At 44.4% G+C, this 26979-nt stretch overlaps 1 protein-coding gene across 3 annotated transcripts in view; it reads right to left on the reverse strand.

Moving 5' to 3' along the window:
* KCNIP3 (potassium voltage-gated channel interacting protein 3) overlaps positions 1 to 26269 on the reverse strand; it is a 173522-nt gene extending 147253 nt beyond the window's left edge. Inside the window, exons 1-3 of one of the 3 annotated variants that reach the window (XM_043985998.1) lie at positions 26067 to 26269; positions 25265 to 25407; positions 23528 to 23602 (exon numbers count right to left, since the gene is read on the reverse strand). In XM_043985998.1, coding sequence (XP_043841933.1) covers positions 23528 to 23602; positions 25265 to 25279 — 90 coding nt within the window. In that variant the 5' untranslated portion in view covers positions 25280 to 25407; positions 26067 to 26269. Of the gene's footprint in view, positions 1 to 23527; positions 23603 to 23816; positions 23922 to 25264; positions 25461 to 26066 lie in introns of those variants that run through there. The other 2 variants (XM_043985999.1, XM_043985997.1) reach the window with 2 other exon arrangements.
* Positions 26270 to 26979: the final 710 nt, after the last annotated feature.

Raw genomic sequence — 26979 nt, forward strand, 5'->3', positions numbered from 1 at the left:
CCAATTTTTGCTTCAAGACTTCCAGGGAGGGAGAGAGCTCACTGCCTCCTGAGGCAGCCCAGGCCACTCTTGAATAGCTCAAATTGTAAGAAAGTCCTAGAACCTCACAATTAGAAGGATCTCTGGACTTTTAACCCAACCAATACCTGAACCAGACTCCCCTCTACAACCCTGTGCCCTAACAAGTGGTCATTCAGCTTTTACTTGAATTCAACTTAATCTGACTAATATTTATCAAGTATTTATTATTTAGAAGTCTCTGTGACTGTGTGAAGACTTCCAATGAGGGGGATCCCAAGATCTCCCACAGCAGTTCATCCACTTGGGATAGCTCTAAGGTTAGGTAATTTATACTTCTATCCAACCTTTTGTTATTTTTGTTGAGTCATTTTTAGTCATATCTGACTCTTCACAACCCCATTTGGGGTTTTCTTGGCAAAGATACTGGAGTGGTTTGCCATTTCCTTCTCTAGCTTATTTTACAGATGAAGAAACTGAGGCAAACAAGGTGAGGTGACTTGACCAGGGTCATGTGGCTAATAAGTTTCTGAGGCTGGGTTTGAATTCAAGAAGATGGATCTTCCTGACTTCAGGCCCAGCGCTCTATCCACTGTGCCACCTCACTGCCCTACATCCAACCTAAGACTTGCCAATTCTAACATCATGACATCTCTTGCATCCATCTCCTCTTTACTCTGAACTACAACTCAGTCTGTGACTCTCTTGCCTATACTATTGCAATAGCCTCTTCACTGTTCTCTCTGACTCCACTCTTTAATCCACCATCCTCTTCCCAAAATAATCTTCCTAACACAAGTCTGATCGTGTCACTCCCCTGCTCAAATATCCCTGGTGGCTCCCTATTGTCTCTTAAATAAAGTGCAAACTCCACAGCTTGGTCTTCCAGGACATACAAAATCTGACTTCAGCTTTCCAGCCTCACCTCATGCTACTCCAACCAAACTGACCTATTCGTGATTCCCAAAATACTCCTTCCTCCACCCCCTCATTTCTCTCCCATGGCTCACAGCACTACCAGATCTAAGAGTGCTTCCCTGCTTCCGGCTCACCACTCACTGAAATCCAGCTCATTCTCCACAGTGCATCTTAAATGCCAGCTCTCCCATGAAACCTTCCCTCATCCTCACCCCACTCCCTAATCAGAAATACATCTCTCCATCCCTGGGAACGTTTGTGGCCCTTTGTGTTTCTTCCGGGCACTCATCCGAGCTGCTATTTATGTAGAGGCCCTGTCTCTCTGCGCTCATGCTGGAGAGACGTATTGATGTTTGCATTTCCCCAAGGCCCCGCAATACATTCAGCGCACATAGTGACATTTACATAGGACTTAAATAAAGGTTTGAAAAAGCTCTTACATAAGTTTTCTTCCTTCTATCCAGCCTCACGGTGCGTCTGCACACCTTCTACCCACTGTCCTCTGGAGCCAATACACCTAATACCTCTTGCACATGATGAAAGATGCTGGATGATAATTCTGCCCTTTCTTACTCGCACTCTCCCCCAAGTCTTCTCTTTTTCAAGCTAAACACTCCTAGTGGCTCCAGCTCATCTTCCCCGTTTGTCATCCTGGTTGTTCTCTTCATGCTGCCCTGTGATCAATGCCCTTCCTCCTACATTACAACCAGAACTGAACACAATACTCAAGGTGTATTTTAGCAGGGCAGAAGACATGGGGCTATACTCTCCCTAGTCCTGAAGATTATTCATCTCCTAATGGAAACCAAGAATTCACTTTCTTGCCTGTTGAATTCCACTATTGACTCACAGGGAGTTTTTAGGCCACTAAATCTCCCGGATCTTTTTTTAAGCAAACTGCTGCCTAGGCATGCCTTCTTTATTCTGTACCCCTCCATTTTTTGTTAGTTTGTATCCTTTCCCCACCTCCCCATGCCTTTGGTAATTATGATCACTATAGTGGAAACAAGACCTGGATGATGGAGGAGAGAGCAACGAAAATGATCCAGAGTATTGGTGCCAAACTCAAATAGAAGCCAACGTACATAAAGATCCCTGTAGACTGCAGAAGACTTAGAAAACCATGGATGAACATTATCTATGTCCTATTGAATTTTCATTTATTTTGTTAAATATTTCCCAATGACATTTTAATCTGGTTAGGCAGTACTCTAAAGCAGCTAGGTATTGAAGTGGATAGAGCACCAGACCTGGAGTCAAGAAGACCTAAGTTCAAATCCAGCCTTAGACACTAACTGTGTGACCCTGGGCAAGTCATTTAACCTTATTTGCCTCCGTTTCCTCCTCTGTCAAATGAGCTGGAGAAGGAAATGGCAAACCTCTCCAGGATCTTTGCCAAGAAAATCCAAAATGGGGTCACAAAGAGTCAGACGTGACTGAAAACAACTGAACAACAACAAAAGGCAGTATTCTAAGTATTGCTAATGAAATGCTGCCCCTAGGCCTGTGTTGGGGGATTAGAGAAGGGAATGACACAAAGTGGGTATGCTTGGTTACTGGATGAGTGTGGACTGAAAAAATCTGGCCTTTTGAGTCTACAAGGTCTAAGCCAGAGGGCTTTAGGAGTCACTGACTGAATATTATATAATAAGAGCTTATTTACATAGTGCTTTACAGTTATAGATATTATCTCATTTATTTCTACAATAGCCTTGTGAGGTTGGTAGTTTGAGTATTGTTATCCCCATTTCACAGATGAGGCTAAGAAATGTGCCGTGAGTTGCCTGAGAGCACAGAGTTGCTAAATCTCTCTGTGACTGTCCCCTCATCTAAAAATTGAAGGAGTTGAATTAAGTGGCCTCTAAGGCCCCTTCTATCTAGGTGCCACAGTGGCTCTCAGAGCATTGGTCTTAGAGGCAGGAAGACTCAAGTTCAAATCCTACTTCAGACAGTTATTAGTTGTGCAACTGTAGACTTCATCTCTCTTGGCCTCAGTTTCTTCATAAGCAAAATGAGGATAATAACAGTCCCTACCTCATAAGATTGTTGTGAGGGTCAAAGATTTATAAAGCTCTTTGCAAACTTATTTTAATTATTCCAACTCTAATTCCTAGGAGTCTATTTGGATCAAGTCTGAAATCTTTAGCCTGGAATCCAATCCATCCATTCAACATGTCACTCACTGCCAGGTTTCATGAACCCCAAGCACCTCTCAAGGCATTTTTTTTTAGCATTTCCTGTCTCCTGCAGTAGTACTTTCCTCCCAACGCTATACCCTGGCCAAAGTGACCAATGTCACCTAAATTCCTATAATATCATAAATTTGACTCCTAATCTTATATTGCTCGATGGTGCCTCCTATCTTGTTTGGTTATTTCTTATATTTTCCTATGCATGTACACTTCCTGCTCAACCATATTAGAACCCTCAATATCAATACCAATAAACATTTATTAATCACCTACTATGTACCAAGCATTGTGCAAAGAGAGGGAATAATCATGTAATCTTGAAACTGTCAGGCACCTTAGTTAATCAGTTGTTTTTCAGTCATGCCCTACTCTTTGTGACCCCATTTGGGATTTTCTTGGCAGAGATACTGGAGTGATTTGCCATTTCCTTCTCCAGCTCATTTTACAGATGAGGAAACTGAAGCAAACAGGGTTAAGTGACTTGCACAGGGTCACACAGCTAGTGGGTGTCTGAGGTCGAATTTGAACTCAGTAAGGTGAGTCTTCTTGACTCCAGGTTCTTCATCTATCCACTGTACCACCTAGTTGCCCCACAATGTTGTTGTTCAGTTGCATCCAGCATTTCATGACCCCATTTGGAGTTTTCTCAACAAAGATACTGGACAGGTTTGCCATTTTGTTCTCTAGCTCATTTTACAGATGAGAGAGGCAGCTAGGTAGCGCAGTGGATAAAGCGCCAACCCTGGATTCAGGAGGACCTGAGTTCAAATCTGGATTCAGACACTTGACATGTACTAGCTGTGTGACCCTGGGCAAGTCACTTAACCCTCATTGCCCCACAAAACAAAACAAAAACAAACAAAATGAAAAAAAAGAAAGAAAATGCTATTTTAACTAAATTACAATAAACATTAAAAAAATATATTCCCTTAAGCTAGACTTGAACCTAGCTGAGGCCAACTCACTGTCTACCAGGCCTCTTAGGTAGCTTCACAGGATGATTGTGAAGAAAGAGCAAAACTAAATTATTATAAACATCATTTTATATATGAGGAAAGAGGGTGAAGTGACTTGCCCATGGTCACACAGCTAGCAAATCTGAGGCTAGATTTGCACTCAGGTCTTCCTGACTCCAGGACCATCACTCTATCCGCTATGTCACCTAGCTGCCTGGCAGGCACCTTACAGGTCATATTCTAATAAGCCCTTACCTAAAGCACAAGCCCTCTCTACAATGCCCCAGTCATTAGCCTTCACTCAAAGGCCTTGTGCCATAGTTTCCAGTCTCCCGTCCTGTTCACCCCCTCTGAATATTCAGGGTTCTTCCTGGCCTGTGGTGTTCTGAACAGAGAGAGATTTTCCAGATGTAGACTGAGCAGAGAGAGCACAGCTGTGTTAGCACTCTCCCAGCCCTGGCCTGACAATCCCTTAATGCAGCCTGAAAATCACATTAGCCATTTGGCTGCCATGTCACACAGCTGACATATCAAGCTTGCAGTTCAATTAAACTCCCAGATCTTTCTCATGCAAACTGCTGTCTAGACCTCCCTCATCCTGTACTCTATAGTTGAATTCACAAACTTATGTGCAAGATTTTATATTTATCTCTTGTTCCTCCTAATTAAGAAGGCTGGGGATCCCACTTCTGTCCTACAATGCAGACAGAGCTCCTAAGAGAAACTTAAAGGATCCAAGTGTCATTTTCTTTACATCCTCCATGAAACAGGATTCGTAGGGTTTAGACTTGGAAAGCTTATAGATGATCCGGCCTCTAACTCTTCTCGTCTTCCATGAAACCTGCCTCTGGGGAGGAGAGACTTGGGGGAAAGGATGACGTGCATTCAAGGTCACCCCTCACTCTCAAGTCTCTCCTCCCCTAACACAGGTTCCATTAAGAGAGAAACACTAAAGCCCAGAGATGTTAAGTGATCTTTAACTTCTAACTTAGCATTTCCTTCAATCATTTCAGAACATGATTCTGGAAAGGGGTCCATGGCTTCACGGGACAGCTAGAGGGGTTCATAACACTCATGCAAAAGATCAAATAAATCATAGGTAGCAAAGCCAATGCCTCTCATTCTAAATCTAAACTGGTTCATTATAGGTTAACAACTATAGAACTGGAAAGGACTTTAGAAATCAGCTCATCCAAACACCTCATTTGACAGACAAGGAAAACTGAGACTCAGAAAAGTCATGTGATTTATCCAAGGACACAAAACCATTATCAGCAGAGCCAGCACTGAGCTGATGTCAGATTCCAACTGTCCAAGCCACCATTTTGCAAAGAGCAGCCCTGTGGATAATGGTTGAAAGAAGAGCTTCTCCAAATTGATATTTCCTAGTTAAGGTCTCTGCAGGTGGGAAGGCAAGTAGGAAGGCAGGGAAGAATCAGAAAATATCCAAAGGACCCAACAGGTTGTATGTAACTCATAATGAGTCTTTTCAAGACATCAACACTGGAGCCCACTTGCTCACTAAAGGTAGCTACATGGCATAGGGGATAAAATGCTGGCCCTGAAGTCAGGAAGACCTGAATTTGAATCTGGCCTCAGACATTTGCTAGCTGTGTGACCTCAAACAAAATGCTTCACGTCTGTTTGCCTCAGTTTCCTTCGCTGTAAAATGGAAATCATAATACTACCTACCCCACAGGGTTATTATGAGGATCAAATGAAATGATATTTGTAAAGTTCTTACCACTATGCCTGCCACATAGTAGAGGCTTAATTAATTATTGTTCCCTTCTCTTGTTTTGTTTTTTTGTTTTGGGGAGGTTGTTTTTTGGGGGAGGGGAGGGGCAATGAGGGTTAAGTGACTTGCCCAGGGTCACACAGCTAGTAAGTGTCAAGTGTCTGAGGTCGGATTTGAACTCAGGTCCTCCTGAATCCAGGGCCGGTGCTTTATCTACTGCGCCACCTAGCTGCCCATTCCTTTCTCTTATAGTAGTGATACTTAAAACTGGAACAGTGGATAGATTTCAGGGATCCAAGACCTTGGATGGGGGCAGGGAATCCAACCACTTTATTTTCACTGATCTCTAATTTGGTATTTCCTTGAATCATTTAAAAACAATTCTGAAAAGGGGTCCACGGCTTCACCAGACTGCCAGAAGGGTCACACACACACACACACACAATTGGTTAAGAATCCCTGACACTGGGGCAGCTAGGTGGCGCAGTAGATAGAGCACCGGCCCTGGAGTCAGGAGTACCTGAGTTCAAATCTGGCCTCAGACACTTAACACTTACTAGCTGTGTGACCCTGGGCAAGTCACTTAACCCCAATTGCCTCACTAAAAAAAAAAAAAAGAATCCCTGCCATAGAGGAAACAAGCATCACCAGTCCTTCCATGACTCAGAGGCTTCAGTGTCTCAGATGTTTAAGAGTTGACACATGTCTGGTTAAAAGATATTTTCATTCAAGGCTTTTTTTTTTTTTCCCAAAGGGTTTGAAGTGGGAAACTCACAGTCAGGACTGGATTGATTTTTTCAATGCTAAATATGTGAATTAGTTGAAGATTTCAAAACTTCAATAAGTCTGAGAAGATAGAGATTTGTTTAATTGTGGAAAATTCAGATTGGGAAACTGAGGCAGACAGTAACAATCCAGTAATTGTGTAGAATCACAGAATCTGAGTAGAAATCGACCCCAAGGATTATCTAGTTGATTCCACTGCCTGAACAAGGATGTCTTCCCATCATGTCTGTCATGCTGATAAGGAGATAATTTGGGGAAACACCAAGAGTGCCAAAAGTCTCAGCAGAGACATGCAGAACACAAGGGGCTGGCCAAGATGCCTGCATCAACTTGGTCAAACCAATGGGGGAAGGGGGAAGGGAAGAGGAGGAAGCGAATCATCTTCATGAATATTTGACATCTGTCTGTCTGGGAGATGATTTGGTGAAACGTCAGAAGCAACCCAGAGAGGTGTGGAAGTAGGAGGTGCAGAGAGAAAATCTTCAGATGTAGACTTGCTGGGGTCAATTTTATGCCCCTGGTGGCAGCACCAAGGCTTACAAAGCCCCTCCCTTACAGCCCTATAAATTTGACAGTGTCATATCATTAAGCCCATTTTACAAGTGAGGAAACTGATGTTCAGAAAAGTTAAACTTCAATGCCACTTTTTAAAGAGATTTTTCCACGTTCCCCCTTTTGTAATTGCCCCCTCCAACACTTTGTATGGATCGCATAATTTACTTAAATGGGAAGATGCTGTATCCCTCAAAGAGAGAGAGGGAGAGAGGGAGAGAGAAAGAGAAAGAGTGAAAGCGAGAGCGAGAGCGAGAGTGAGAGCGAGAGGGAGAGAGAGAGAGAGAGAGAGAGAGAGAGAGAGAGAGAGAGAGAGAGAGAGAGAGAGAGAGAGAAAGTTCCTAAGAGCAGGGACTGTCTTTTGCCTTTCTTTGTATCCCCAGCACTTAGCACAGTGCCTGGCACATAGTAAGCCTTTAATAAACGCTAGGAAGAAGGGAGAGGGAGAAGGAGGGAAGGAAAGAATTAAAGAAAGGAAGGAAAAAGAAAGAAAGAAAGAAGGGAGGGAGAGAGGGAGGAAAGAAAGAAAGAAAGAAAGAAAGAAAGAAAGAAAGAAAGAAAGAAAGAAAGAAAGAAAGAAAGAAAGAAAGAAAGAAAAAGAAAAGAAAGAAACCAGTTAGAGATTGCCAAGCACCATGGCCCACTTACTTTAAGAAATACTGGACACAGCCCAATTCTGTGGCAACAAAGAAACACTATCCCCTGAAGCTTGCAGGCATAGGAGTTGACCTGGTTCATGTTTTATAAGAACATTGCCCTGGTCATAGTGGGGAGCCAGCTGGCATCTAGGAGATGCAATTATAGGCAATGAACTGAGTCTTTAACAAACCCATCAGAACCAATAAGAAAAAACAACAGTGGCTGGTGCTGCTATAACACTTTAAAGGTTGTAAAGCACTTTTGGGGGGGCAATATATCGGTTTAGCCTTACAATCATCTTGCAAGGTCTACAGATATAATCATCCCCATTTTATAGATGAAGAACCTAGAAGTCAGAGTAGTTTAAAATTTTGCCAACAGGCATACAGGACTTCCCTGACCAAGTCCCATGCTCAGGCTTCTGATTCAAGCTGCCTCCCATGCTAGGCCACACTGCTTCCCATCCAAATGATTATTTTCCCTTCAGCCATCTTTCTTATATGATGTGGTTGGAGATTTTACTTGGGAGACAGTATCCTTGCATCAGGACTATTTTCCCAGCTCCAAACACTGTTGGAACTTGTTTTGGGAACTGCCTTTGAAACCCAAAGAGCATTCTTTTGTATTCTCAACAGTGACCAAGCCTCATCCTTGACTGGTGGAACAAACCCAAGAGTCATCCAGAGCCAAGTCTGGTGAATAAGGAGGGTGACTATGGAACAGATCATATGGTAGATTCTCCTGCCTGGGAGAGGCTGATGATCTCAGCAAGTTCTTAACTAGGGGTATTCTTCTTCCCATCTGATGGCAGGGGTGGGATTACTCACGTCTGGTAGAGATGGTGAGGTTTTAACTAAATATTCCAAAAGATAAGTTGGCTTTCCCCAATGCAAGCTCCAGTAGTGAATTCTTGGAGGCCTGGAGAGTTATAATGAGTAGACAGCAAGGCCATGGGACTTTTGTTACATTAAGCTAGATCTGGGCAACTTGGGAGCCTCCTAGTTTGTGCCAGGCAGACTTTTTATGTGTACCTTCCATTTCCTGTGTCCTGTTGTATTTATGAGCTCTGATTTCCTCTTTTCCCTAGAGTGACAGAGTCAGTGCGCAAAATGAGGCATACATTGTTTGGAACAGCCAATGTGGGAATTTGTTTTTGCCTGACCATGCATATTTGTCATGAGGATTTTGTTTTTTCCAAAGACTAGCTGATCTCTGGGTCCTTTCTAGCTCTGAATCCTATAATCCCATGAAGTTCCAGTCCACAAAAAGGTAATGAGGCTGTCCAATAGAAAAGGATGGATGGTCTTTTGGGATGCTCTCGTTGCTAAGAAGTCTTTCCTGAAGACTTTCATGAACTGATGCAAAGTGAAGTGAACAGAACCAGAAGAACGCTGTACACAGGTAGCAGCAATATTGTTTGATGAAGAACTGTGAATGACTTAGCTATTCTTAGCAATACAATGATCCAAGACAATCCCAAAAGATAAATGATGAAGCATACTATCTGCCTCCAGAGAAAAAACTGATATTGATTGAACACAGACTAAAGCATGCTATTTTTTTATTATTTTTTTGCGGGGCAATTGGGGTTAAGTGACTTGCCCAGAGTCACACAGCTAGTAAGTGTTACGGGTTTGAGGCTGGATTTGAACTCAGGTCTTCCTGAATCCAGGGCTGGTGCTCTATCCACTGCGCCACCTAGCTGCCCCTAAAGCATGCTATTTTTGCTGTCTTTCAATTTTGTCTTTTATTTGAGTCTTCCTATACAAAATGACTAATATGGTAACATTTTACATAATTATACATGTATAACCTATATATGATCACTTACCACCTCAGGGAGGGGGGAGGGGGAGGAGGAAGAGACAGAATTTGAAACTCAAAACTTTAAATAAAATGTTAATTAAAAGTAAAAAATAAAGATTCAGACGGAGGAGGAGGAGGAGGAGGAGGAGGAGGAGGAGGAGGAGGAGGAGGAGGAGGAGGAGGAGGAGGAGGAGAAGGAGAAGGAGAAGGAGAAGGAGAAGGAGAAGGAGAAGGAGAAGGAGAAGGAGAAGGAGAAGGAGAAGGAGAAGGAGAAGGAGAAGGAGAAGGAGTCTTTCCTGACATCAAGCCAAGACTGTCCTCATTGCAATTTCTTCCTCTCACTTGTGATCCTGCCTGCTAGGGTCAAACAGAACAAATCTGATCCCTTCTTCCCTGAATAGCCCTTCCAATATTTCAGCACAACTCTCATGTCTTCTCTGAGTCTTCTCTTCAGATTAAGCATCCCCGGTTCCTTTAACTGATTGCCCTAAGATATGGGCTCAAGTCCACATCTTGGTCCCTTCTGCCAATTCATTTTCTTCTCTTTAAAATGACAGTTTCTTAACAATCTCACATTTACAGGAAACTTTATAATTTTCAAAGAACTTTCACATCTCTTCCTTCATCTGGTCTTCACAACACCCTTATGAGGGAGGGAAGGCAGACAGATGTCATTATGTGAATTTTACAGATGAAGAAATCAAGGTGGGGGCAGCTAGGTGGCGCAGTGGATAAAGCACTGGCCCTGGATTCAGGAGGACCTTAGTTCAAATCCGACCTCAGACACTTAACACTTACTAGCTGTGTGACCTTGGACAAGTCACTTAACCCTCACTGCCCCCCCCCAAAAAAAAAAACACAAAAAAACAATAAAGAAACCAAGGCTCAGAGAGGCTACATGGTGAGTCAGTGGCAGAGCTGGGACCACAATACCAGGCCTTTGGCTCCTAGTTCTGAAATTGTTCTCTACTAGGAAAAGTGTGGCAAAGTCTGTGAATTCCTAGGAAAACATTACAGGAGTAATAACCTTTTCTCAACTGTTCTGTTTCTTTGGCAATCACTTGGCCTTAGTGCCTCGGATCAGCCAAGTACCTTTCTATCTTCACTTGTCACCTATCCTACACCAAATCCTAGAGAGAGAGTTTAATTTTCTTCCCCCACCCCCTCTCTGATCGCATGCCTATGTGTTTCGTTTCATGCATTTAAAACATTATTCTGAGGTCTACAGGCTTTACCAGATCACCAGAGGGGGCTAGGACACACACAAGGTTAAGAACTCCTCCTCCAGGCTGCGTCAGGATCAAAAGGACAGGAGGAGCTGCAGCCAAGAAGGGAAGGGGAGTCATGGGCCAAGTCTTCTCTGGGGAGCTTGCAAAGAAAGGGTTGGCACCTAGAGAGAGAACCTGAAGGAAGCATTGGAGGCAGGTAACATTTATAAAGGTGTCAAACCCACAATACGCATGCCAACTCTCCGAAGAGGCCAGCACCAGATTGAAATGGAACAGGGCAATGTTTAACAAAATACTTAAAAGCACAATAGAATTGTTAATGTTACATTCTGTACAATGTTAATTCTGTGGTTTTCTAAATCAACATGCAGCCTGCAGGGAACAGTTTCTAGGTGAGTTTGACTCCATTTCTTTAAGAGAAAGTAAAGGTTAGAGAGCACTAAGAGAAGGCTGGGTGTCACTCATCATAACTTACATCTTTTTTTTTTTTTTTGGTGAAGTCATGCAAAACAAATTTCCATATGAGTCATATTGTAAAAGAAAACACAGACAAAAAAAAACAAGAAAAACAAAGTTTTAAAAGTATTCTTTGATCTGTATTCAGGCTCCATCAGTTCTTTCTCTGGGGATGGATAGCATTTTTCATCATGAGTCCTTCAGAATTGTCCTAGATCATTGTACTGTTGAGAATAGTCAAGTCACTCACAGTTGATCGTCATACAGTATTGCTGTTACTGTGTACAATGTTCTGGTTCTGCTAACTTCACATTGCTTCAGTTCATAGAAGTCCAAACCATCCTCTTCATTTCTTATAGGATAGTAGTATTCCATCACGACTATATACTACAACTTGTTCAGTTATTCTCCAATTGATGGGCATCTCCTCAATATCCAATTCTTTGCCAGAACAAAAAGAGCTGCTATAAATATTTTTGTACATATAGGTCCTTTTCCTTTTCCTTTGATCTCAGTGATACAGAAGTAGTAGTGGTATTGCTGGGTCAAAGGGTGTGCACACTTTTATAGCCCTTAGAGCATAGTTCCAAATTGCTCTCCAGAATGGTTGGATCAGTTCAGAACTACACCAACAGCACATTAATATCCCAATTTTCCCTCACCCCCTCCAACGTTTGTCATTTTCCTTTTCTGTCATATTAGCCAATCAGATAGGTTTAAGGTGGCACCTCTTTCATGTGCATTTCTCAAATCAATAGCGATTTAGAGCAATTTTTCATATGACTATAGACGGCCTTGATTTCTTCTTCTGAAAAACATCTTTTCATATATTCTTTGACAATTTGTCAATTGGGGAAATGACTTGTATTCTTATAAATTTGACTCAATTCTCTATATATTTGAGGAACAAGGCCTTTATCAGAGAAATTTGCTGTTAAAAAAAAAAATTCCAAGTTTCCCGTTTTCCTTCTAATCTTGCTACGTTGATTTTGCTTGTTTAAAACCTTTTTAATGTAATATAATAAAAATTATCCGTTTTGCATCTCATGATACTCTCAATCTCTTGATTAGTCATAAATTCTTCCTTTACCGAGATCTGGCAGGTAAAATTTTCTATGCTCTCCTACTTTGCTTACGGTATCATCCTTCATGTCTAAATCATGACATAACTTACATCTTTACAGCCCTTTAAAGTTTACAAAGTACATCCCTTCACCATACCCCAGTGAGGTAAAACTTAGTACAAGTGTTATTCCTACTTTTGCAGGTGAGAAAATTGAAAGTCTGAAAAGTTAAGGTCTTAGCACAGTGCCTGGCACATAGTAAGTTCTTATTAAGTGTTTGTTGACTGACTGAAGTGACTTGGTGATAATTACACAGCTAGTAAGTGCCAGGGTCAGGATTTGAACCCAGGTTTCCTGATTCCTAGGTTTTCATTATGCCAGGTTGCCTCTATTGTGGAAGGAGCCTGGGGACAAAATAAATGGTAAGGTTCCCATGATGCCAGTCCACTGAGAAGGATTTCCAAGGGTTTATGTCACTGTTGTTCCCTTTCTCTACCACCTGGGAAAGTGCTAACAGTATAGGCGCTCCCAAGACACCCTGAGCCAAAGTCCAACTGCCCTGGAGAAAGCACTATTGTGCAAAGATCAGGCATGGGCATCACTCCACCCCAACACAGTTGATTGGCACCCTGGAGCTCCTGTAGAAAACCCTGGCTGCATTTCTGGGAGAGGGAGGAGGCAGAGAGATGTGAAAATCAGTGTGTTTTCACTTTTAGGCATCAAAACCCGAATCTAGAGGTCATTAGAGGAGACTAAGTGGGCTGGGCTTGGAGAAAGAAGGTGAGCAAACAAAGCTGAGACGCAATGCATCAGCTTTTCTTTGGGCACCGAGGCTTTGAGGTGACAGCGACCTCAAAGAGCTTGGCTCCGCCCAACCCTAACAGAGCTGACTGATGTCTCCTTGAACAGGTGCATCTGTCAGCTGTGATCAGCCCACGTCTCTGAATACTGAGCAGCCACATGATAGTGGAGGGAACAAAAGGGAACTGTAGGGAAGCAGGGGGAGGGGGACGGGAGATGGGGAGAAGGGGAGGGATGGGGAAAAAGAGAGAGCCCAAAATGAGCCAGAAGAAGGGGGAGGGGCTGGCTTCAGGTGGTACCCAAATTAGGTGAAATAAGTCCCTTCTTGGGTTACTGGAGAAAAGTAGAGAGGTGGATGGTCTGGAACAAATTGCCCTGATTTTCCTGTGACTGCCTGAGTCTTGGGCTCTTCCTACCTCCCATAGCTCTGTGTTAGGACTCCCTCTCCCCTACACTAGCCTACCTGAACTGCAAGACCTGGGACAATCATTTTGTGAGAATAGAGCCTCAGAAATATTTATGTCATGCAAAACCTTAGGGACAGACTGTGGGGTGGTGCACTTCCGATAAGGGCTCCCTGGGAGGATGCAATGGAAAGAATCCTGCATTCATAGTCAGAAGGCTAGGATTCAAATCTCAGTTCTGGTACTTGCTGCCTGTTTCACTTTGGTCCCATTATTTTACCTTCTTGTGCCTCAGTTTCTTCATCTGTAAAAGGGGTTATCTTAGCTAACCTCTCAAGTCCCTTCAGCTCTAAATCTATGATTTCCAAATGGGACTGTGTCCCCGAATGCCCCATTGTCATCATTATGCCCTGTGAACTGGCTTCCCCTCCTGTGTTTTCCCCCTATCTACCATCTCGTCTCCTTACACTGGAACAGCTGTCCTTGGACAGACTCTCTGCCCTTTCTGTCTGATCTCTTTCCTCTCTCCCTCAGCCCCTTCTCCCTGGAGCCCTTCTCCTTGTCTCCCTCTTTGACAAACAGGCTGTCCTTGAGACAGATGGGCTGTGGGAAGCTGTGAGAGCAGATCCCCAGAGGGCTGGAGAGCCAGAAAGCAGCTGGAGGGGTTTATCAGCTCGGTGGCCTGGGCTGACCTCTGAGTCCCTCTGTTCCTGGCCAGGTGCCCCATCAGACTGTATGCCCCAGACATTTTGATGGCTCCCAGTGGAAGAGTCTCTTTCAAAGCATCATGCTAGTGGAGGGCCCTGGGGTACTGCAGGGAGTGTACTGGACTGGAAAGCAAGCGGATTGGGTCCCATTCTTGTTTCTGCCCCTAGGTCAGCAACCTTATGCTTTATAACCTCATCTCTCCAGCTCTTACTCTTCTCACTTATAAAAAAGAGGGTCAGACTAAATGCCCTTTAAAGTCCCTTTCAGCTTCATGATCTTCTTAGCTGACTCATTTTGGGTGCATAATATGAGGATGTGGCACTGACATTTAGTAATAACCATTTCTAATGGATGGACCCAGGGTCCTTCCCAAGAGGTGGAGGTGAGGGAGGAAGGGAGGGGAGAGAAGTAAGAAGAGCGAAAGAATTACATTGATCTAGCTAAGATGGGGTGGCAGCCAGCATGACATTGCCCAAGAAGTCCAAACTTTGGCCTGCCCACAAATCTCTTCCTCTAATGTCCTGGCCAGGTCCCTTCTCCCTCCTCCTTCTCCATTAGAGTGGCTTCTTTGGCTTCAAGGCATCGAAGGGTTGTCTTGAGTTTCCAGACCCCCCTATGTAACTAACACAGGCCATCAACGTCCATTAACACATGAGCAGGAATTAGGTTATCCTGACAAGCCAAGAGTAGGAGGAGAGGACAGATTGCTGCACAGGTAAGTCTTACAAGGCAAGATCACAGAGCGTCACAGCTGGAAGGAATCTTGTCTAACCTCCTTTCATAGGTGAAGACACTGAGGCTCAGAAGGGAAAGTTTTTGAGACCACACAGCTCATCAGTGGCTAAGCTGGATGTCAAACCCAGGTGTCCTGTTTTTTCCATTGGAGCACCCTGAGGGAAAGGAGGGAAGGCATGGGCCACCCAGAGAGATGAGGCGGCCCCAGGAAGACAACAGGGCTGAAAACAAGACCATGGTTTATCACTGGCCAGCTATTTGTGGGTATGTGTACATGTGAGAGTATGGGGCGGCGGGCGGCGGGGGGCGGGGGGCGGGGGGGGGGGCGGGGTGTCGATGAAGTACTTAAGGCTCTAAAAAAGCTTCTCTGTCCTAAATCCCCAAGTCCCGCACATCGCAGACGCCCACGACTACTTCCTGCCATCTGTCCCAAGTAATGGAAATAGACAGTGAGGAGTGAGGGCGTTGTGGGGGGGGGTGTCTTTACAGCTAACAGAATGCTGCCTGCCTCCCAGATCCTGGCACAGCCACCTGCTGTCCAGGAGAAACCGAGACTGGAGCTGGTTGCCAGGATTAGGGGTAGGTAGGGTGAGTCGCCCAGTAAGGGCTCAGTATGCAGGGTGGTGAGATGGAGGCTACTTTATAATGTCACTTTTTATAAATTCCCTCATATTAACAACCAAAAAAAAAAAATCTACACTTCATAACGTGTTTTAGGATCCTAAGGTTTAGAGCTAGCAGAGAACTTAGATATAAATTAGTCCAAACCCTCACTTTACATGTGGAGAAACCAAGGCACAGAAAAACCAAGTGACTTGCCCAAGGTCACACAGATAAGAAATAGCAGAGTCAAGCGCTGAACCCAGATATCCTGATTCCATGCCCATTGCTAATTCCAGTTCCACTTATACTGACAATCTCCTGGGATATGTTGAGGGTATCAAAGTGAAGGCTCAAAGCCACCCATTGGCGTATCAGTAAGCAACTACTGTGTACCAGACACTATACTAGGTGCTAGCTACACAAAGACAAACAATGAAACTGTCCCTGCCCTTAACAATAACAGCTACCATTTAGATAACATTTTAATGTTTGCAAAGCACTTTACACTTTTATGTAATATACATTCTTTAGTCCTGTGAGGAAGGTGCTATTATTATTCCCATTTTACAGATGAGGTAATTGAGGTTGAAAGAGATTAAGTGAGTTGCCCAGTATAACACAATTAGTAAGTATGAGTGGCAAGATTTGAATTCAGGTCTTCCTATGAGTCTAGCACTCTGTCCACTATACCACCTAACCAATTCAGGGATCTTGCATTCTATTGCGGATGGTAATAATAATAACAGTTAGCATTTATATAGCACTTTAAGGTTTGCAAAGTGTTTTATGTTTACTATCTTATTTGAGATAGAGGCTATTATTATATCCATTCATTTTACAGATGAAGATATTGAGGATTGGGAAAGTCATGCAATTTGTCTGGAGAGACATACAGTTAAAAAGCATCAGAGTCTGGGTTTCTAGCCTAGATTTGACTAACTCAACCTTCTAGGGGAAGGGAATAGGCATTGTTATAGCATCTACTCTATGTCAGACATTGTGCTAGGTACTTTACAGATATTATCTCATTTCCATCCTCACAACAGCCCTCAAAGTAGGTACTATTAATATCTCCATTTTACAGTTAAGAAAACTGAGACAAACAGAGGTTCAGTGACTTGCCCGGGGTCACACAGATGGTTAGGGTCTGAGATTGGATTTGAACTCAGTTCTTCCTGACTCCAGACCCAGTGCTCTACTTACTGTACTACCCCAGTAACTTTCTGGGTTAGTTCTATGGACTGGATTCTAATTCTTACCCTGGAACTGAGGGAGGGCAGGGATGTCTTCTTGAAGTTACCTGCAAAGGTCCAGTGACATGTTCTAAACTTTCTGCTTTCTCTTAAGACCTACCATAGCTCTGTCATCCATGAACTCAATTCAATCAAACAAATGTTAAACACCTATGTGCTAAGAACCAGCATCGTACTAGGTACTAGCATTACAAGGATAAAACTGTAAGTCCTTTTAAAGGAGCTTACAGAGTAACTGAGAGAGGTGGAGACCACAAAAGGGGTGAATGAGAGAAGGTACCAGGTAAAGCCTTCTGGAGGAAGTAGCACCTGAGCTATGATTTAAGGGGAGATAGGGATTGTAAGAGGTGGAGGTGAGGTGGGAAAGGAGGAGAGAAAATGCGTCCCAGACCTGGAGGACAATCTCTGCAGGGACACTAATTGGGAGATGACGGTGGCGGGACATCTAATATTTTGTGTACTTAAAAAAAAATTGTATTGTCTTTCTTATATCACATTTTTCTATATAATACTCCTACTCTCCCCATCTTCTTACCTCCCCACTGAATTATCCTTTGTTTTTTTGGGTTGGGGGGGGGGTTGGGGGTTTTTGGTTTTTTGCGGGGCAATTGGGGTTAAGTGACTTGTCCAGGCTCACACAGCTAGTAAGTGTTAAGTGTCTGAGGCTGGATTTGAACTCAGGTCCTCCTGAATCCAGGGACAACGCTCTATCCACTGCGCCACCTAGCTGCCCCCTGAATTCTCCTTTGTAATAAAGAAAAACAATAAACCCAAACTGGCCAATTCAACAATGTCTTTGTTAGATACATTTGGTTTCTGCAGTTGTTTGGTGAATCTGATTTTTTTTAACTCAATATTGGTCATTGCATTTATTCTGGGTTCATTTGCCTTTTTGGTTGCTTTAAAAATATTGTTGCTGTTATGGCATATTGTTCTCCTGATTCTGTTTACGTTAGCAAATCTTCCCATGTTTCAGTGACCTTCTCATACTTCTCTTTTCTTACAGCACAATAATACTCCATTATATTCTTATGCCACAATTTGTTCAAACACTCCCCCCTCAATGAGCACTCGCTTTGTTTCCAGTTTTCCCCAACTGCAAATGGTGCTACTATGAATATTTTGGTATATATGGGGTTTGCCTTTTACATCCTTATGGCACATAGCTGGATCAAAGAATATAAATTATTTAGTGTAGCACCCCCTCTCTGGGCTCCTCTCACAACTTATTCTCATACTCCTGAGTTGGATCCCCACAGGGCTGACTACTCTCATGTTTTAGGGAGGTAACTTAATGGGTACTCACCTCTAAAACTGTAACTCAATGCTTGTCATTAGCAGCCAGCAATTATAATTAGTTCTTAGCAGAGGCATTTATTAAGATAGCATAGAGTGGGCAGCTAGGTGGCGCAGTGGACTGGCCTTGGATTCAGCAAGACCTGAGTTCAAATCCGACCTCAGACACTTGACACTTACTAGCTGTATGACCTTGGGCAAGTCACTTAACCCTCATTGCCCCCACCCACCCAAAAAAAAGATAGCATAGAAAGAAAAATGGCTACAAAATCTCCTCATAAATCTGTGTACTCTCCACACATTCACAACATCTTTCCATTGAAAAAGCAGACACACAAAAAAAGAAAAAGCAGACACGAAGTATATTAAGAATGAAGCTGTTGGGGCAGCTAGGTGGCGCAGTGGATAAAGTACCAGCCCTGGATTCAGGAGGACCTAAGTTCAAATCCGACCTCAGACACTTGACACTTACTAGCTGTGTAACCCTAGGCAAGTCACTTTAAAAAAAAAAAAGGTTATTTAGGGACAGCTAGGTGGCGCAGTGGATAGAGCACTGGCCCTGGAATCAGGAGTACCTGAGTTCAAATCCGGCCTCAGACACTTAACATTTACTAGCTGTGTGACCTTGGGCAAGTCACTTAACCCCAATTGCCTCACTAAAAAAAAAAAAAAAAGGAATGAAGCTGTTGGTGTTTGTCCTTCGTTCTCAAAGAGGACCATGACATTGGGAAGTGATATCATGACTTGTAGTGAATTGGATTGGATTCTCTCCTCCAGTCATCTGGGTCCAGTGGCAAGATACACAACAGGATGACTAGAAATAGCTTTGGATGTTTGAGGCAATCAGGGTTAAGTGACTTGCCCAGGATCACACAACTAGTAAATGTCTGAAGTTAGATTTGAACTCAGGTCCTCCTCGCTCCAGGACCAGTGCTCTATCCATTGCACCACCTAACTACCCCAAGATCATGGCACATATATCTGGAATATATGTGCAAAGTCACATTTTAGAATTTCAAGTCTTAGCTATCTTCTTTGTCTTTGTGCAATCTTCTCTATGGCCTGGCTCCAAATCGACAGGACTGTCTCTGAAGTCCGTAGCTGGCTTTCTTTTGTACAGGTAAAGGGTCATGCTCTTTGAATCTGCTTCCTCCTTTGAGTGATTATGTTCCTCTGATTCCTCAAGTAGGTCTAGAACTTAGGCAAACTTACTCTCCAAATGCTAGATGAGGAGCCTCTTTCTGGGTGCATACATATGCTGCTATGTGACATGCCTGATAGGGTGGAAGAAAGAAAGAAATCCCCTCCCCTACCTGTAGTCTCTCTCTCTCTAACTACCACCAGCCTTGGCTGCCTCCACCATCTCACAAGTTGTCCTTTAACAGTCACCTGGGGTTTGTGTGTTCATTTTCATCTGCCAATAGGATTGACCCTTCTGATTCACTCAAATAAAGGTGATCACACCTCATACAGGGATTAGATTCATCTTTTCCATTCCTTTAACACCTCATTAACACCTTGTGATTGCATTCTGGGTTTCCTGGGAGGATAAAAGATCAACTCCTCTACATTTAATTCCAAATTGCTCTCCAGAATGGCTGGACCAATTCACCAACAGACTATTTAGTGTGCCTGACTTCCCACTACCCTTTCAGCATTAACTGTTTCCATCTTTTATCATCTTTGCCAAGTTGTTGGGTAGGAGGTGACATCTCAACGTTGTTCTAATTTACATTTCTTATATTATTAGTGATTTAGAGCATCTTTCCCATATGGTTACTGATAGTTTGGGTTTCTGTTTTTGAAAACTGTTCATATCCTTTGGACACTAGATTTATTTATACACACACACACACACACAGAGGAGGTGTGACTAGAAAATGATGAGACTTTTAAAAAATCATCAAAACTCCCATCTACTGAGACACAGAAGGGCTAGGATATCTTCTGTGGAGGAAGTTCCCATACCAATGAAATTAAGGGTCTTGGGGGCAGCTAGGTGGCACAGTAGATAAAGCACTGGCCCTGGAGTCAGGAGGACCGGAGTTCAAATCTGGCCTCATACACTTGACACTTACTAGCTATGTGACCCTGAGCAAGTCACTTAACCCTCATTGCCCCGTGAAAGAAAGAAAGAAATTGAGGGTCTTTATGTCCTGGGGGGTGGCTTTGGGGGGGAAGGGGGTGAGGAACCTGCATCTTGATAAGACAAATATCTGGTTTCTTTTGTCCCTTCTACCTTGAAAACTCTCTGAAGCTCAGAAAAGTTAATCAGCAGGCACCTACTAAGCACCTACTATGTGCAAGGTAGGCCCTGGGGATACACAACACAGTGTGAAAAGTGACCCTAAATTACTCTAGCCATCAGCATGCCTAGCTGAGCACCTAAGAATGCCTTCTCCTCCTTCTTTCCACCTATCTAAATCCTTCCCATCCTTCAGGGTCCAGCTCAATTCCCCACCTTTTTTTCAAAACTTCTCATGATCCCAGGTGGGAAAATCTCCTCCCCTCTCTTTGAACACCTTTAGCAATCATCACCTGAACATCTGGTTAGGGAAAGGGAGGGAGGGACATTGAACTTGGAATCTCAAAAAACTTAGGTTTATGGTCATGATCCTGCCATTCATGAGCCTTAGGCAAATAACTCACTTTACCCCACCCTTTACCTCAGTTTCCACATCTATTAAAATCATGATACTGTTTATGTTACCGGGCCTTATGAGCAAACACTGCATAAACTCCCCCTTTGTGAGAGGCAGCAGAGTAAAGTGTTTTCACTGTATTTGGAGTCTGAAACCCTTTGTTCAGATCCCAGCTCTACTTGTGAGACTGCGGGCTTCACATCTTAATTTCTTTAGGTCCTAGTTTTCTCCTCTGTAAATTGAGGAGCTGGGACCGCTAATTAGGTTCTCTTCCAGATATACATCCCATAATGCTCCCTGGCAAATTGAACTAGAATCCACAAAAATATTGAAATAGCCAGAGAAAAACTTCCAGAGAACTGGACAGATCATCATAGGCTAAGGTTGTAATCAGTGCCATTAGAGTGATCACCCACAATTCAAAGAGATCAGAGATCCAATTAAATATTTCCACTGCTCTGGTGCCTAGTACAAGGCTGGCATATGGTAGGATTTCAATAAATACTTCTTGACTCATTTCAAATAGGACTCCTAAACCTTTGTTAAATGCAAAAACAAACAAACAAAAAAAACCCACCCATGCAGGAACACCTTTTTTTCATGTTCCATCTTCCTACAATGCAGAGGCTGCTTGGGCAATGTCTACCCCCAAGCTTCTAATCCCTGAAACATATAAACATTTAATCTAGTTTTTGGCTGCCTCCTCTCATTCCTAAAATCTATGATTAGGAGTCCAAGTTGAAGGCTTCTAACTGAATCTAGCATCAGAAGAATCAGTCCCTAGGTGAGCTGAGTACCTGCCCAAACCAGTGTTCCCACCTCTCCGTAATGCCTCACTCACTGCACCACCTCCTCTCCACCCCAGACACATATGCACACCTCTGACTATTCCAAGCAAAAGAGACCTAACCTCATTCTTTCCATCCCATGAATCAGAAATCTGGGATCCTCCTCTTCATAAATTGGGACAATGGGTGAGGCAAGGACTTGTGATGGATTATGCCAAGGTATATCCCAACCCTAAATTTATAAAGGAGATGTAAACATGCCATCCTGATTTCCCTCAAAGCTTTATCTAGATCAAGAAGTCACACAGCAAGGGTTCAGGCTTACAATTAGAACCTGCAAACCAGACATTTTCTCTCCCTTTTAGAAGCTTCGAAAACTGGCTTTCCTCAGCAGGAAAGAGCTGGCCCCAACCTTTTTTTTAAAGCACTTCCTTTTTGCTTAAGCTCTAGGCAAACTCTTAAGCTCTAGGCAAACTAAACTTGTCCACCAGAGAAGCCAGAACTTTCCCCTCCCAGTTCAAATACCTTTCTAAGTTCATGACATTCCCTCAACCCATCTGCTTAACACTGTGGATATCTTGCCTGTCCTTCAAGTCCCAGTTCAAAACTTCCACAAAGAACTACTATCACCACTTCTTTCCCCACCCTTCACTCAGCGCAAGGGATGGAGTCCAGGATCTTTGCAGCTAGGTGGCGCAGTGGATAAAGCACTGGTACTGGATTCAGGAGGACTTGAGATCAAATCCGACCTCATACACTTGACACTTACTAGCTGTGTGACCCTGGGCAAGTCACTTAACCCTCATTACCCCACAAAAACAAAAACAAACAAACAAAAACAAATGTCACCTCTCCATTGGCGCTTCCAGGGATTATTCTCCCCAGTCAGAATTAACCTGTCTCTTATCTAGGATCTCTGAGCACTTGGTTGATGAGTCTCTCAAGGCACTTTCACATTCTAATTAGCATTACAGTTATTTATATATGAATACTGCCCATAAGCACCTAAAGGGTGAGAATAAGAACCTGGACTATGCCCCTGGACACATTAAGTGCTCTATAAAGGTTGAATTGAATCAAATTGAAAGAGGGGGTAGTTTGAGAGGAAGCTACTTGTCCAGTGAATAAAGTATGGGGCCTGGAGTCAGGAAGACTCATCTTCCTGAGTTCAAATCTGACCTCAGACACACAGCTGTGTGTCCTTGGGTAAGTCACTTAACCCTGTTTGCCTCAGTTTCCTCATCTGTAAAATGAGCTGGAGAAGGGAATGACAAACCACTCCAGTATCTCTGCCAAGAAAACCCCAAATGGGGTCACGAAGAGTCAGACATGACTAAAAAGGACTAAACCACAAAGGAGGAGGGTAGCTGAAGAGGTGACGGGGGAAGCACCAGGTGAATTCTCAGATGTCACCCTCACTCTCACCCCCAGGGAAAGGAGAAGGTAGATGGGTCCAACATCCAGCACTGGGAAAGCAGATGTCCAAGAAGCATTGTTTGAGAAGGGAGCAAGGAGCAGGGACCCCAAAGATGGTCAGGACGTGGGGGGAGGAGACAGAGAGCCAACATGCAGAGTGAGGTCTGGGTGCTCCCGAGGACCAGGGCAGAACCTCTCCCCCCCGCCCCTCCCCACCAGCCTCGGCTCCGCGGCGCTTGGGTGGCACCTGGTCACAACCAAGTTTCCAGCAGTGCCTCTTCCAAGCCCTGGTGCAATCTGAAGGATTTTGATAAGGACCTCGGAGGGAGAGACCCCTCCTTCTTTTCCTGGAGCTCCTCCCAGCCCTAACTCCAGGCGGAGAGAAAGCACAAGAGGGAGGGTGAAAGTTTCCTCCTCCTTCTACCTTCCCCCAACCCCTTTCCGTGTTAGGCATTTCCCCACCCAAGTCAACCCCCGCCCCTCCCCTCCTGTACCCTCCCCTTCCAGCCAGATAGGGCCAGTCTTACCTGCAGGGTGGGTGAGGCCGAGGAGGTGTCTGTAGAACACGGCAGGTGGAGCTGTCGAAGCGAAGTCTGATGGAGCTGAGGGAACAATGGGTTGAGCTGGATTCTCCTCCCATGTTCCCAGCCCAGCCTCTCCAGAGCCTCTGTTAACCCCTCCCTGCCTGGTGGGCTATTGGCCACCAACCACCTTTTTATTGCATCCTTCCTCGCCCCCCCGCCCCCGCCTCATTTAACGGACCGCTCCCCCTCCCCTTTCTCCCAGACCCCTAGCAGCGCACAGCCTCTGCTTTACCTTTTCATTCTCCTTCTTCCTTCTTGGGCTCATTTCAACTTTAGATTCCGAGCTCCACCCCCACCCCTATTGCTTTCAACCTGGCCGTTCGTCTGAATACCAGTCTTATGTATGGTCCCTTCCACCGTCTCCCTTCTCGCTCCTCTGCCTTTCTAGCCCAGCTGAATTCTTAGGACTCTGTGTCTTCGCTAGCCCTTTGTTTGTCACTCTGATTTGAACTTTCTGAGTTTTGGAGGTTTGGAGGGAACATTGAGAAAGCGACTCAGCCCAGGTATTTCTTTGGCTCCCCATTAACAGGACCTGTCTTCTTCCCTCAGCCTGTGCTCATAAATCCTCAGATTTCTCATGTGTCTTTTGTTTACGCCAACCCATACCACTATCTCCCAGTAATGGGGGGGTCCTCTATTTTTAACCCTGGACCTCAACATAAGCCTAAAACCTGAGCCCACTTCTTCAAAAAAGGCCGGTAGGCTATGATAGAAAGAATCCTGGAAAGACTTTGAGTTGGCTCTGACACTGACTTTGGGTAAATCTCAACTTTTCTGAGCCTCCAGTTAATTCCTCTGTAAAATGAGGAATTGGGACCGAATAAATTCTAAGGTCCTTTCTAGCTCTAATATCCTATTCCCATTTTCTTGAAGGAAAAGGGAAATCAGGAAAAAAAACTATCCCCCTTTTATTCCCTCTACTAAATCACCACAGAGAGGGTCTTCAGTCCCTACAGAACAAAAGGGTAGAAGAACCGGGAGCCTGAACTGTTCTCCCAACTTGCCAGATGTGTGTGGCCAAACTTTCTCACCAAATAGTACTTCCCAAATTCGGGGGGGGGGGGGACTTTTATCTCCCTCCTCTATGCCAGTCAGTAGACCTTTCCCCAGACAAAAACTTCCAGTGCTTTTTCCATGGGGTTCTTCCCACAGCTGTGCCTCTTTCTGAATTGTGAGGGCATTGAGTGACCCTCCAGTTTTTAATCTAAGTCTTTTAGCCCCACATGCCTAGTCCCAGACCTTGCAAATGATAAGGCTCACAGGGAGCCTCAGAAGAATACAAGTACCTGTCATGTCTTGCCTCAGATTATGCCGGAAACCTTCTGTTCCCCCAGCCCCAGAGTCTCAAGAAGATTAAAAAGCTTATCCCTCCCTTAGCTTTTCCCCAAAATCCCTGGCCCCAGAATAATGCCCTAAAACCCCAGAAGTCATGCTTCTAGCCCTCTGTCAACTCAGAGACCCAAACCAAAAGATGTTACAGAAATAGGAAATATTACTTCCCTCTCATCTCTAGCCAGGCAGGGATGGATGTCAAAAGTAGGGGAACAAGTCAAACAGGGTGGGGGGCACTGACAGAGAGGGTCTGCACAGGCAGCCACTGGAGTCTTTTCTTTCCTAATGCAGCACCCCCCCTTCTGGGGAACCCTCCAACCTTGACCCTAAGGAAAAGAAACAACACACCTTTGCTCGCTGCATCTTCCTGGCTGATGGAAGCTTTGTTGCCTAGGACGCTCTTGGAACAGATGATAAAGCTCTGGAGCTGGCACTTGAGAACGTTGGGACAGCCACGGGCCCACTTGGCAGCAGCATCATGTTTGCTTGGACTGAGACGTGATTTTAATTTGCATCTCTCCCCGACCCCCCCCCCCTACTCCTCCCTCTCTCCCTGTATCTCCTCACTGATCTCTCTCCTTTCCCTCCCTCTCTCTTGCTTCTCTCTTGAGCTTTCTCTCTTTTCTCTCCTTCTTTCCCCCACCTTTCTTCCTTTCCATTTCCTGTCCTCTCCCTTTCTCTTTTCCTCTCTTTTCTCCCCTCTCTCCACCTCTTTCATTCCCTCTCTTTCCCTCGATTTCCACCCTCTCTTCAGAACCTCATCTCTCTTCCTCATCTCTTCTGTTACCCACTGTCTCTCTCTCCCTCTTTACTTCACTCTCCCACTCCTGTAACACAACCTTCCCCGCCCCCCTCCACCTCTCTCTGCCATCCTCCCCTCTGGTCTGAATGGTAAGATGAGAGTATACATCATGGTGCCCTGCTTCCCTCTCTCCTGTTTGCCCTTTTCGCCCTCAGTCAGTGCATTTCCTGGGGAGCTTCTCCTTGGCCTCTGCTCTGGGGCACATCCTCAGGGCTAGGGTCCTGCTGAGGCCAACAGGTTTGGATGATGAGCCAAAGGGACTAAGTTATGAATACGTCCAGGTTATGATCATTTTAGTCTCGTGTAGCTGACCTAAAAGGAAAAAAAAAGGCTGAAAGGAATACATACCACCCACTGCTCCCTACTTTTCTCCCTCTTCTTCATGCAGCAACACCCTCATCTCAAGGAACATTCTTTAAGGAATTGAATATCAGAGTTCAGACTCTAAAATCTCTTTTCCCAAGGGACTGTGAGAAGCTTCTCAGCAGGACCCAAGTTAGCAGAGATCTATGACCACTGTGTTTATAATAAGCCCGTGCCTCAGGCAAAAGATTCCCATTCCCATCTTAACTCCCCTGGGTCTGAATGAACAGAACTTCATGGCCATATGGCTACCCCCACAGTGTCTGTCACTAATGTCCCAGAAGCTTCCATGGGCTCAGATTGCATGGAGATATGTGGACATTCCAGCGACGTGTCATCTGGGAACATCCTCTAAATTTGGAAGCTGAGCAAGGAAGCAATGGGGAGGAAACCTGTTTCTGTTAGTAGACCTCTTCTTTGATGGAAGAGCCTGTTATGGCCTGGAAATCACAAAGATGTCAGAAATGAGACCCTGGGGAAATCCTGTGGACCACTCAGCCTAGGATTCTGCCTCTGAAGAACAGTTTGAAGGCGGAGATGGTGCTTGTGAATTTTGCCTCAAAAGTTTCTGCATAAGCCTCCCAAACACTCCTAACTGTCCCTTAATCACCAAGGACAAATCAATTACCAATCATTTAGCCTAGATCTCCCTTCTTGACCCTATTGATACTTTCAGGTTGTCCCAATACCTCTTGGGGCAATGAGTTCCCCTAGGTTACCTGAGAGGTAGGGTGAAATAGTGGAAGGAAAAGGAGACTTGAAGTCTTAATTTCAGTGCCAAATACTAGCTGGGGGGTCTTGGGAGAAAGCCCTTGGAGCCAAAGGACCTGGGCTTGAATTCAAATTTCACTACTTACTGCCTTTGTGAACCTGGATAAATCAATTCACTTCCCTGGGC

Source organism: Dromiciops gliroides, chromosome 2 (assembly GCF_019393635.1).
Source record: "Dromiciops gliroides isolate mDroGli1 chromosome 2, mDroGli1.pri, whole genome shotgun sequence".
Classification (NCBI taxonomy): Eukaryota; Metazoa; Chordata; class Mammalia; order Microbiotheria; family Microbiotheriidae; genus Dromiciops; species Dromiciops gliroides.